The following is a 10,490-nucleotide window of genomic DNA, read 5'->3' on the forward strand; positions in this document are numbered from 1 at the left end:
CTAGGCGTCCTTGTGCAAGAATCAAAACTTCTGCCGTGCTTGTCAATTTGTTGAGTTAGACGTGTTCAAGTGTATTAGATGACTTACCTTGTTCCTACTAAATTAAGTCACTAGTGAGTAGTCCATATCTTACGACAAGCGTGTAACATTTAATGGTATGCCCAAAAATAAATTTTGCTTTAGCAAACTTTGTACAAGAAAGGAAATTAGCCTTGATCATGGCATGAACACCTACAACATAAGTATGAGTTTAGCTATCAACTAAAAGAGCTGAGTAATGAGTAAACTCATCCATTCAAAATGAAATAGCTATAACAGAGGCCATATCTCCTCGGAGACGGAGCTCTTCCCAGGTCCGCTTGGCCATGGCCTAGGCAAGAGTGAAAAATTAGTCAACATTATTTTTGAAATGATTCTATTTTTAAAATCATTATGTAATATTTGCTTGTTAATTAATGTCATATTAGATGTCAATGCATAATAAATATAATATCATATTTACAATTAGTCAACATTTATTTTAGGGTTGGTTCCCAATATGCATTTAATTTTCTTGGAATTAGCTACTTTAACTTGCTATTAGTGACATATGTAGAAATATATTGACATTAATATTGCTCATTGAAGTTTGTTACATGGAACATGATAACACCATTTCAACACCTATATTTTGATGTTCCGGACCCATTTTGTCATGATAAATCAAGCATTATGAACTCATTTAGTTAGTATTAGCCTAGTCCGAGTTCTTTTCCCTCATGCTTAGTGTAAGACCTCTTTTGAGCATTTTTCCCGTACTTATGAACCCTTTTGTAGGTACCATGCTCGAAAATGTAAGAGGGACGGAACTTGGAGCGGAATTTACTCGAAGAATGGAAGCAACTAGGAGGAATTACAATCGAGGGAGTTAACTTCACCCGGCCGGGCACAACTTTACCCGACCGGGCACAACTTTACCCGGCCGGGTACCTCTCAAGTTTTTGGCGTTTTCAGCTTTTTTCAGCCCATTTTGACTTTTTACCCGAGAGGGTACAATTGTACCCGCCCGGGTATAATTGTACCCGCCCGGGCATAATTGTACCCTCCCGGGTACAATTTACTCCCTCGGCTGCAGTTTTCGTCTTCTTCTTCTTGTACTCTCACCTAACTTTTTGGAGGCATATATATACTTGATTTCCCAGAAAATTAGGGATCGAATCCTAGTTTGAGAGAGAATTTGTAAGGTTAAGAAAGAGAGACTCAAATCTTTTGTAACTTGGCAAACATTCTTCATAAATCAAAAGATTATTATTATTGTTCTTATCTTGTTCTTCCTTATTGTTCATCCTTTCAATAGTTGGTATTACTTCTTTCCTTTTTCTCTTTTCTCCCTTGTTCTTCAATTGTTTTCCATTGTTGTTTGTTGTTGTTAGATTTCTTTTTGTTGGAATTTGTTGAGACTTGTTGTTTGTTGATAGCTTAGTTAAATTTGCATCTTTGTTGTTTGATTGTTGTTGTTTTCACCTTTGTTCATCTTTTCCTTGTTCATCTTTTCATTATTTCTCTCTCCTTTGTTCTTCTTGGGATAGTTGTCCTCAAAGACTTAATCTTTGAGTTGATTGTGTTAAAGATTGTGTCTTTTTGTTTGTTCATCCTTGCTATTAGATTAAAACCATCTTTCTTCCTAATTATTGTTGGGTTGTTGCATATTTAAAGGTAGAATTCATCTTATCACCATGTTTATGCTTAAAGACTCTATCTTTGTTGTTTTCTTTGCCTTTAGAAACATGATTAGTGAGTAGTCTCCTTCTAGGACTCGGTTTGACCCAATATGGGTAATTTCACTAATTAATCATTATTAGGCTAATTTGTGGGGGAAATTGGTTAGGGTAGTCTTGGGGAATTTTCATGCTTAAGGTTTGGTTTCCGGGTAGTGTCGGCTTTTGACCCTTGTCCACCAACGGAAGTTGGTTAGGTTGTTAGTCGAGTATTTGGGGACCGACCCTTGTCACCAACTAAGGTTGAGACCGGAAGGGAGAACCGAGGGAGGGTGCCTCTAGGCTAGTGTTTGAAATCGACCTCCGGAAGGGGGAGTGGGATGACCTGGAATATGATGAGGGCTTAATGACCTTGACCATTTACTTGACCTCCTTGGGAAAATGCATGTTCTTGGGGTTGTCGGGTTTTGAGTTAGGGAGACCGGCTTTCGAACCCGGGAGGGGGGTTAGTCGGAGTAGCTAGTGTCCTAGTGCGAGACCGGAAGGGAGGTTCTAGGCGAATTAGAGCCATCTCCCCCTTACCTTTCTACCCCTTTTGATTAGCCGAGACGATTAGTATGTGGAATTACTCATATTCATGGTCGGACCGAGTTCTAGTCTTTCTCTATATTTGATCTATCTCCTATCCTTAGCTTGTTTTTACCTTATCTTGTTGTTTGTCTTTAAATTTGTTAGTTTAGCGTTAGTTTGTTACTACCCTCTTTGTTATCTATCGACTTAGCTAAGCTCAAGAATATAGACAATTAGTAATCACCCCTACTCCTTGTGGATCGACCCTCTAGAGTGTACAACGATAAAATCGTGCACTTGCGAGGTTTAACTTGAGACCATCAAGTTTTTGGCGCCGTTGCCGGGGAGTACGGCTTGATATTAATCGTTTTTGTTCTAGTTTAGACTAAGCCCTTTGTTACTAATCCTTTCTTTCAAGTGCTTAGGTCTTTTGCATGAGTAGGCGACAAAGAAGAGGTCAACCAACATATCCTATTGATCTTGAAATTGAAGCTACGGCAAGAAGACTTAATTCTCTAAGAAGAAGGGGTTTTCTAGATACACCACCGGTTGAAGAAGCTAATCACCAAGAAGCTACCGAAGTGTTTGAAAATCCTTTTGGGGTATTAGAAGAAGAACCTAACACCATGGGTGATCCGGTTCCGATAAGAGAGACTATGGCTCCTAAGCACATAGTCAATCCAAGCATCCAAAGGCCAAGAATTCAAGCTAATAACTTTGAGATCAAAAATGTCTTGCTCAACCTTGTTCAAGACAACCAATTTGGAGGAAGTCCCTTGGAGAACCCAAACGATCATCTAAATGAGTTCCTTGAAAATTGTGATATGTACAAGTCAAATGGGGTCTCCGATGATGCGGTTCGCCTTAGGTTGTTCCCCCGTTCTCTTAGGGGTTCGGCCAAGGATTGGTTGAAGAATTGTGACCTGGATTCCTTCAAGACATGGGATGAGTTGGCATCGGCATTTTTGAACAAGTATTTCCCACCCTCAAGAACGGCCAAAGTCAAGAGTGAACTACAAAGCTTTACTCAAGAAGAGGATGAGACCTTATATGAGGCATGGGAACGATATAAGAAGCTCCAACGGTTATGCCCTCACCATGGCATTTCCGAGGCCGAGCTAGTGAACAACTTTTACAAAGGGTTGACTCAAGAGCTAAGGCTTTCATTGGATGCGGGATCGGGGAAAGGTGCCTTAGACATTTTGGGGCATAAAGCGGCAAAAGAGCTAATTGAGGAGATGGCTTCAAGGACTATGGAATGGGGAAGTGATAGACAATCAAGAAAAGGCAAGAACAAGGATTCTAATTCGGTTTTCAATGTGGAGGTCAAGGGAATGCTAGATGAGCTCACCCAACAAGTTGCTTTGCTAAATTCAAAACCTAAGGGCTCCGATATAAGGCAAGTCTTGTCTTGTGAGTTGTGTGGGGAACAAGGGCATACTCCCATTGGGTGTCCCTTGATTGCACCCTTCCAAGAGGTGTGCTATGAGCAAGCTAATGGAGTTTGGGAATCCACAAGTGCAAGGCAAGGGTTCAATAATAACAACAACCAATTTGGTAATGGAAAAATAACTCATCCTTTCTTGTCTTATGCTTCACAAAACATTCAAAACCCAACCACTTCCTCACCACAACAACAAAGGTTCAATCAAAACTCTCAATTCCAAAGACAAATACCACCCGGTTTCCAAGGAAAACAATTTGTCACTCAAAACCAACAACCATTTGGGGGTTTCAAGGGACAAAATTTCAACCAACCTCAAAACCAAAACTTTCAAACCCCTCAAAAACCTTCTTGGGAGCAAGCCTTTGAGCAATTGGTGATTGCCAACCAAAAAGTCGACTCAAAGCTTGACAACCACATTGCCTCACAAAGCCGGGTTAATAATGAAATAAGAGCATCCCAAAAAGCAACGAAAACTCATGTAGCCCAAATTTCACAACAATTGAGTCAATTGGCTCAAAATCCGGGGAAGTTTCCGGGTAATACGGTTAACCCAAGGGAGATGAATGCGGTATTTTTGAGAAGTGGAAGACAATTGGAGGAGGTTGAGAAATCTCCTAAGTGGAAGAGGAAAAGGGTGTCTAGTGAAGTAATGAAAGAGCACCCGGTTGAAGTTGTGGAAGAAGGTGAAATTGAGGTGGAGAAGTCAACGGAGGTGAAGATGGTTGACCCTCCAAAGCAAGATGAACCGATTCCAACTAAAGCCAAAGATTCTACTCCACCTCTAAGGGAGTATGTTGAACCAATTCCCTTCCCACAAAGGCTTGCAAGGCCAAGACTTGAGAAGAAATACGAAAAATTCATTGAAATTTTGAAAAGCATGAATGTTACCATACCATTTCTTGACATGATCACCGAAATCCCTAACTATGGAAAGTTTCTAAAGGAGCTTGTCACTATGAAGAGAAAGAGTGAAGGGGTACGATCCGTTAACCTCTCTAGGGAATGTAGTGCAATCCTCACTAGCAAACTTCCTAGCAAACTTGAAGACCCGGGAAGTTTTTCTATTCCTTGTTCTATCCAAGGGGTGAAGATAAAGAGAGCATTGTGTGATTTGGGAGCTAGTGTTAGCTTAATGCCTCTTTCCTTGTTTAAGAAGCTACACTTGGAAGATTTGAAGCCTTCAAAGATCTCCCTACAACTAGCCGATCGTTCGGTTAAGTATCCCTTGGGAGTAATTGAAGATGTTCCTTTGAAGGTTGGAAAACTTGTGATCCCATGCGACTTCTTTGTCATGGACATGCCCGAAGATAGCCATGTGCCAATCATTTTAGGGAGGCCTTGCTTGGCCACGGGAGGTGCTATGATAGATGTTAAGAGTGGAAAACTCTCACTCCAAGTGGGTAATGAGAAGATTGAGTTTGAACTCAATAATTCCATGAAGTCTCCTCCTATGGGCAACTCTTGTTGTAGGGTGGATATGGTGGAAGATAACTTGAATGAACCTAATTTAGGGCCTTCATTTTTGGATCCATTAGAAGCTTGCCCAACAAATGAAAAAGGAAAAGAAGAGTTAAAGCTTGAGGGAGGAGGGGATCACCCCAATGTGATCCCTCCCAAATTTGATTCTAGCACTAATACCCCTTCAAAAATGAAGCCAATGATTGATAAGAAGAAACCAAAAAAATGGAGAAAGAAAGTGAAAAGAAAAGGGAAATGTGAACCAAGCCTCGAAAATGAAGAAGTTCTTGTCCATGACAAGAAGAAGCGTGAAGAAGAAATTGCCCGGAAATGGTCGGAAGTGCACCACGCCATAAGCGGTGTACATGAAATGTTGTCAAAACTTGGAAGCTCTTACTCCATGGGAAAATTTGAAGTTGTTAAAGGGATAGCGGGATTCCAAGAGGGGGATCCCGGTTGATTGAAGACTCTTTGATGAAGAGGTTTGGTGGAGTTACTTAACAACCACCACAATGTATATATTCTCCTTCTCTTTAATTAAGTTTTTATCGCATTTTGCATTTAGTGACATGACCCAAATAGGAGATAATCTAAATTAGCTCTCTATGCATTCATGTAGTATAGTTTGCATTGTCCTTTCAATTATTGCATATAGTATAGAGCATGCATTGCATTCTTATTTTTAAAATCACAAAAAAATTGAAAAATGACAAAAACCAACAAAAACATGTTCTTTTATTTCTCTAAATGCCCTCCCATGTCTATAAATAAGTGTGGGGAGGGCCTAAAAAAAAAAAAAAAACACCAAAAACATGCATTTTTATTTTTATTTTCCTCCACACATTTATTTCCATTTGGAAGTAATGTAAATAAATAAGTGTGGGGAGGGAGTTCTCATCTCAAAAACCCAAAAATACGTCTTTTAAATTTTTCAAAACCAAAAATCACAAAAATATGTTATTTTGCCTTTGAAAAATCAAAAATCCATCAAAATATGTTCATTTCTTTTTGTTATTCACTCCCTATGCTTTTGTCCATTGAGGATAATGTACATCTCAAGTGTGGGGAGGGAAATATCCACTCTTGTGAATATTTGTTTATATTTGTAAATGCTTATAAATTAGATAAAATGCCTAAAAATTTGAAAAAATTCTGAAAAATCCAAAAATATTTGCATTGTATATATATGTTTTATCTAACCTTTGGCATGGCGCATTGACCACTTGAGGCAAAAAGGAGCTAGAAGACCGCTTGGTATAATCCTTCCTATCTCTTACTCCTTTTACTATTCTTTCTTTTTGGTATCTTGCATACTTTGAAGGAGAATGGGAATTTTGTTGCTTTGGGTGTCTCCTTGGGAGACCGTTTGGAATTTTGGTGTTGATGTGCTGCTAGGTTTAGCCAATTTGTTGCACGTTTCATTTCATGTTTGTTTAAATTTCCGCATGCATTTGTTCACATGTAAATATATGTTGCATTTCTTTCCTTTTGCGTTGAGTTTGTATATAAACTTTTAAGGAAGAACATGGTCGAGGAAGGGAACCAAGTACCCCCATGATGAACTAATGTGCCCAATTGTGCCTTTCCCCTCCTCGTGACTCGCGCCCGTGGCCTCTTAGTTAGCCGAGGAAGGAGGGCTTGACCAATGAGTTTGGACCGATCTTGTGAGACCTAGGGCCGTAGACTAGACCTTTGGCTCGACTTAGCTACTCAAAGGTAAGGGTAGAGCCTCCTAGGGCGGGTACATTCATACCCCGCCCTCATCTAGGTTCGAGAGTAGGTCTCCTCGCGAGGCGTGTCACATCATTACGCATAAGTGTGTCGCATCGTCCTTAGATCATGAAATTGCATTACATTTTTGTGCACACGATATGAAGCAAAAATCAGTTTATATGAACCTCACATAGCCATATTGCCTTGTTTTGTCCCTTCTATTATCTCCATTTTTTATTCACCCCCCTTTGAGCTTAGCCTTTTCATTTGGCAAACCCACCTAAATAGCTACATTCCCATAACCACCCTTCCCTAATCAAGAATTGGTCGGTTTTTGTAGTTGTGTTGGAGGAGGTGATTTGGGGCATAGTGATGGATAGCATACATATCCATTTGGGTCGGGATTTGGTATGATTTGGCTTTATATATATAAATAAGAGGTTTTGAAAAAAAAAAAAAAAAAAAAAAAGAAACGAAAAACAAAATAGAAAAGTGAAAAAGTCCTGAAAAAATCGAAAAAAATGAGTTGTGTTGTATATATTTCTTTGTTGTCAAGAAAAAGAAAAAGGCAAGCAACACCCCTACTCATCATTTAAAGGGGTAGAAAAAGCCGTTGCTAAATAAAAAGGGGCAAATTGATGTTTTTCCAAAGATGAGTCGGGTTTACACATTTTTTGCATGGCTTGGGAAACCGAATCGTTGTTACGGTGTAGACGTAACCATTTGTTGAAATAAAAGGAGTTTTATCAAATTTTTCCTACTTGAGTTGGGTTTATGCAATTTTTGCATAGTTTTGGTCATCATTGCTATGTTAGGGCATAGACGTGTCTCATGTGTTGCAATAAGAGATGGGATGTGATGTGTCGACGATTCTTGATTTGAGCCCCACATGTCCAAACGGTGCTTGCACCAATCCCGTTTCGACCTTCTCCTTAGCCCCGTTGTAACCCTTGCTTCATGTTTTGTGCATTTTCCCATTGTTTGCATTTCATTGGACATAGGACGATTTTACACACTAGATTGCGGGCACGTTTTCGCTAGTCGAGTTAGTTGAGTGATTTTGGTTACTTTTTATCACAAAAATCACCCTGTTCTTTCATTGAGTGACGAGTGAAAACCGTGAGGATGTCGTTGCCTTGGTCCCCTTAGTCATGGGTCCTTTGGTTGAATCTTGTGTCGGTTTTGTAATTCTCGGCGGACTTGCCCTTTCTTCCCTTTCCCCGCTCTTGAATTTGTTTCTTGAGCATTGGTCACACAAGGGTTGCTTTTGTCACATTTAGGGGGTTGGCACCTCAATTGGCACTTCCGAGACGGTACTCGACCGAGACCACGTTTTGTTGTTTGAAAAATCCGACCACTTAGATGAGGAAAGTGGATCATTTTGTTAGATGCATCCTATTTATTGATCACGTGCTTTCATGATGAATGTGTCGAAAATTTTGTAGCAAGACCCAACTTGCCTTGCAATAGGGCACTTTTCCCTCATGAGTGTCAAATTGTGAGTTGAAGGGGCGTTGAGTGCGCTAATACTCGATCGGCTATTAATTTAGAGTAATTGAGTGATGCTTATATTGTGCACACGCCCTTGATAGATATTATTGTAGTCTCTTGTGCTTTGGTTTTGGACTTACTCGGGGACGAGTAAGGGTCAAGTGTGGGGAGATTTGATAACACCATTTCAACACCTATATTTTGATGTTCCGGACCCATTTTGTCATGATAAATCAAGCATTATGAACTCATTTAGTTAGTATTAGCCTAGTCCGAGTTCTTTTCCCTCATGCTTAGTGTAAGACCTCTTTTGAGCATTTTTCCCGTACTTATGAACCCTTTTGTAGGTACCATGCTCGAAAATGTAAGAGGGACGGAACTTGGAGCGGAATTTACTCGAAGAATGGAAGCAACTAGGAGGAATTACAATCGAGGGAGTTAACTTCACCCGGCCGGGCACAACTTTACCCGACCGGGCACAACTTTACCCGGCCGGGTACCTCTCAAGTTTTTGGCGTTTTCAGCTTTTTTCAGCCCATTTTGACTTTTTACCCGAGAGGGTACAATTGTACCCGCCCGGGTATAATTGTACCCGCCCGGGCATAATTGTACCCTCCCGGGTACAATTTACTCCCTCGGCTGCAGTTTTCGTCTTCTTCTTCTTGTACTCTCACCTAACTTTTTGGAGGCATATATATACTTGATTTCCCAGAAAATTAGGGATCGAATCCTAGTTTGAGAGAGAATTTGTAAGGTTAAGAAAGAGAGACTCAAATCTTTTGTAACTTGGCAAACATTCTTCATAAATCAAAAGATTATTATTATTGTTCTTATCTTGTTCTTCCTTATTGTTCATCCTTTCAATAGTTGGTATTACTTCTTTCCTTTTTCTCTTTTCTCCCTTGTTCTTCAATTGTTTTCCATTGTTGTTTGTTGTTGTTAGATTTCTTTTTGTTGGAATTTGTTGAGACTTGTTGTTTGTTGATAGCTTAGTTAAATTTGCATCTTTGTTGTTTGATTGTTGTTGTTTTCACCTTTGTTCATCTTTTCCTTGTTCATCTTTTCATTATTTCTCTCTCCTTTGTTCTTCTTGGGATAGTTGTCCTCAAAGACTTAATCTTTGAGTTGATTGTGTTAAAGATTGTGTCTTTTTGTTTGTTCATCCTTGCTATTAGATTAAAACCATCTTTCTTCCTAATTATTGTTGGGTTGTTGCATATTTAAAGGTAGAATTCATCTTATCACCATGTTTATGCTTAAAGACTCTATCTTTGTTGTTTTCTTTGCCTTTAGAAACATGATTAGTGAGTAGTCTCCTTCTAGGACTCGGTTTGACCCAATATGGGTAATTTCACTAATTAATCATTATTAGGCTAATTTGTGGGGGAAATTGGTTAGGGTAGTCTTGGGGAATTTTCATGCTTAAGGTTTGGTTTCCGGGTAGTGTCGGCTTTTGACCCTTGTCCACCAACGGAAGTTGGTTAGGTTGTTAGTCGAGTATTTGGGGACCGACCCTTGTCACCAACTAAGGTTGAGACCGGAAGGGAGAACCGAGGGAGGGTGCCTCTAGGCTAGTGTTTGAAATCGACCTCCGGAAGGGGGAGTGGGATGACCCGGAATATGATGAGGGCTTAATGACCTTGACCATTTACTTGACCTCCTTGGGAAAATGCATGTTCTTGGGGTTGTCGGGTTTTGAGTTAGGGAGACCGGCTTTCGAACCCGGGAGGGGGGTTAGTCGGAGTAGCTAGTGTCCTAGTGCGAGACCGGAAGGGAGGTTCTAGGCGAATTAGAGCCATCTCCCCCTTACCTTTCTACCCCTTTTGATTAGCCGAGACGATTAGTATGTGGAATTACTCATATTCATGGTCGGACCGAGTTCTAGTCTTTCTCTATATTTGATCTATCTCCTATCCTTAGCTTGTTTTTACCTTATCTTGTTGTTTGTCTTTAAATTTGTTAGTTTAGCGTTAGTTTGTTACTACCCTCTTTGTTATCTATCGACTTAGCTAAGCTCAAGAATATAGACAATTAGTAATCACCCCTACTCCTTGTGGATCGACCCTCTAGAGTGTACAACGATAAAATCGTGCACTTGCGAGGTTTAACTTGAG

At 40.0% G+C, this 10,490-nt stretch overlaps 1 protein-coding gene and 1 non-coding gene across 2 annotated transcripts; one reads left to right on the forward strand and one right to left on the reverse strand.

The window, feature by feature from the left end:
* Positions 1-2,893: 2,893 nt before the first annotated feature.
* On the forward strand, positions 2,894-5,632 carry LOC141654876 (uncharacterized). Its single transcript, XM_074461988.1, has one exon. The coding sequence runs from the start codon at positions 2,894-2,896 to the stop codon at positions 5,630-5,632; it is 2,739 nt and encodes a 912-aa protein (XP_074318089.1).
* Positions 3,266-3,372, reverse strand: LOC141658147 (small nucleolar RNA R71). The gene has a single exon (XR_012549050.1). It is a non-coding gene; the product is annotated as a small nucleolar RNA R71 (small nucleolar RNA).
* Positions 5,633-10,490: the final 4,858 nt, after the last annotated feature.

Source organism: Silene latifolia, chromosome 5, assembly GCF_048544455.1.
Source record: "Silene latifolia isolate original U9 population chromosome 5, ASM4854445v1, whole genome shotgun sequence".
Lineage (NCBI taxonomy): Eukaryota > Viridiplantae > Streptophyta > Magnoliopsida > Caryophyllales > Caryophyllaceae > Silene > Silene latifolia.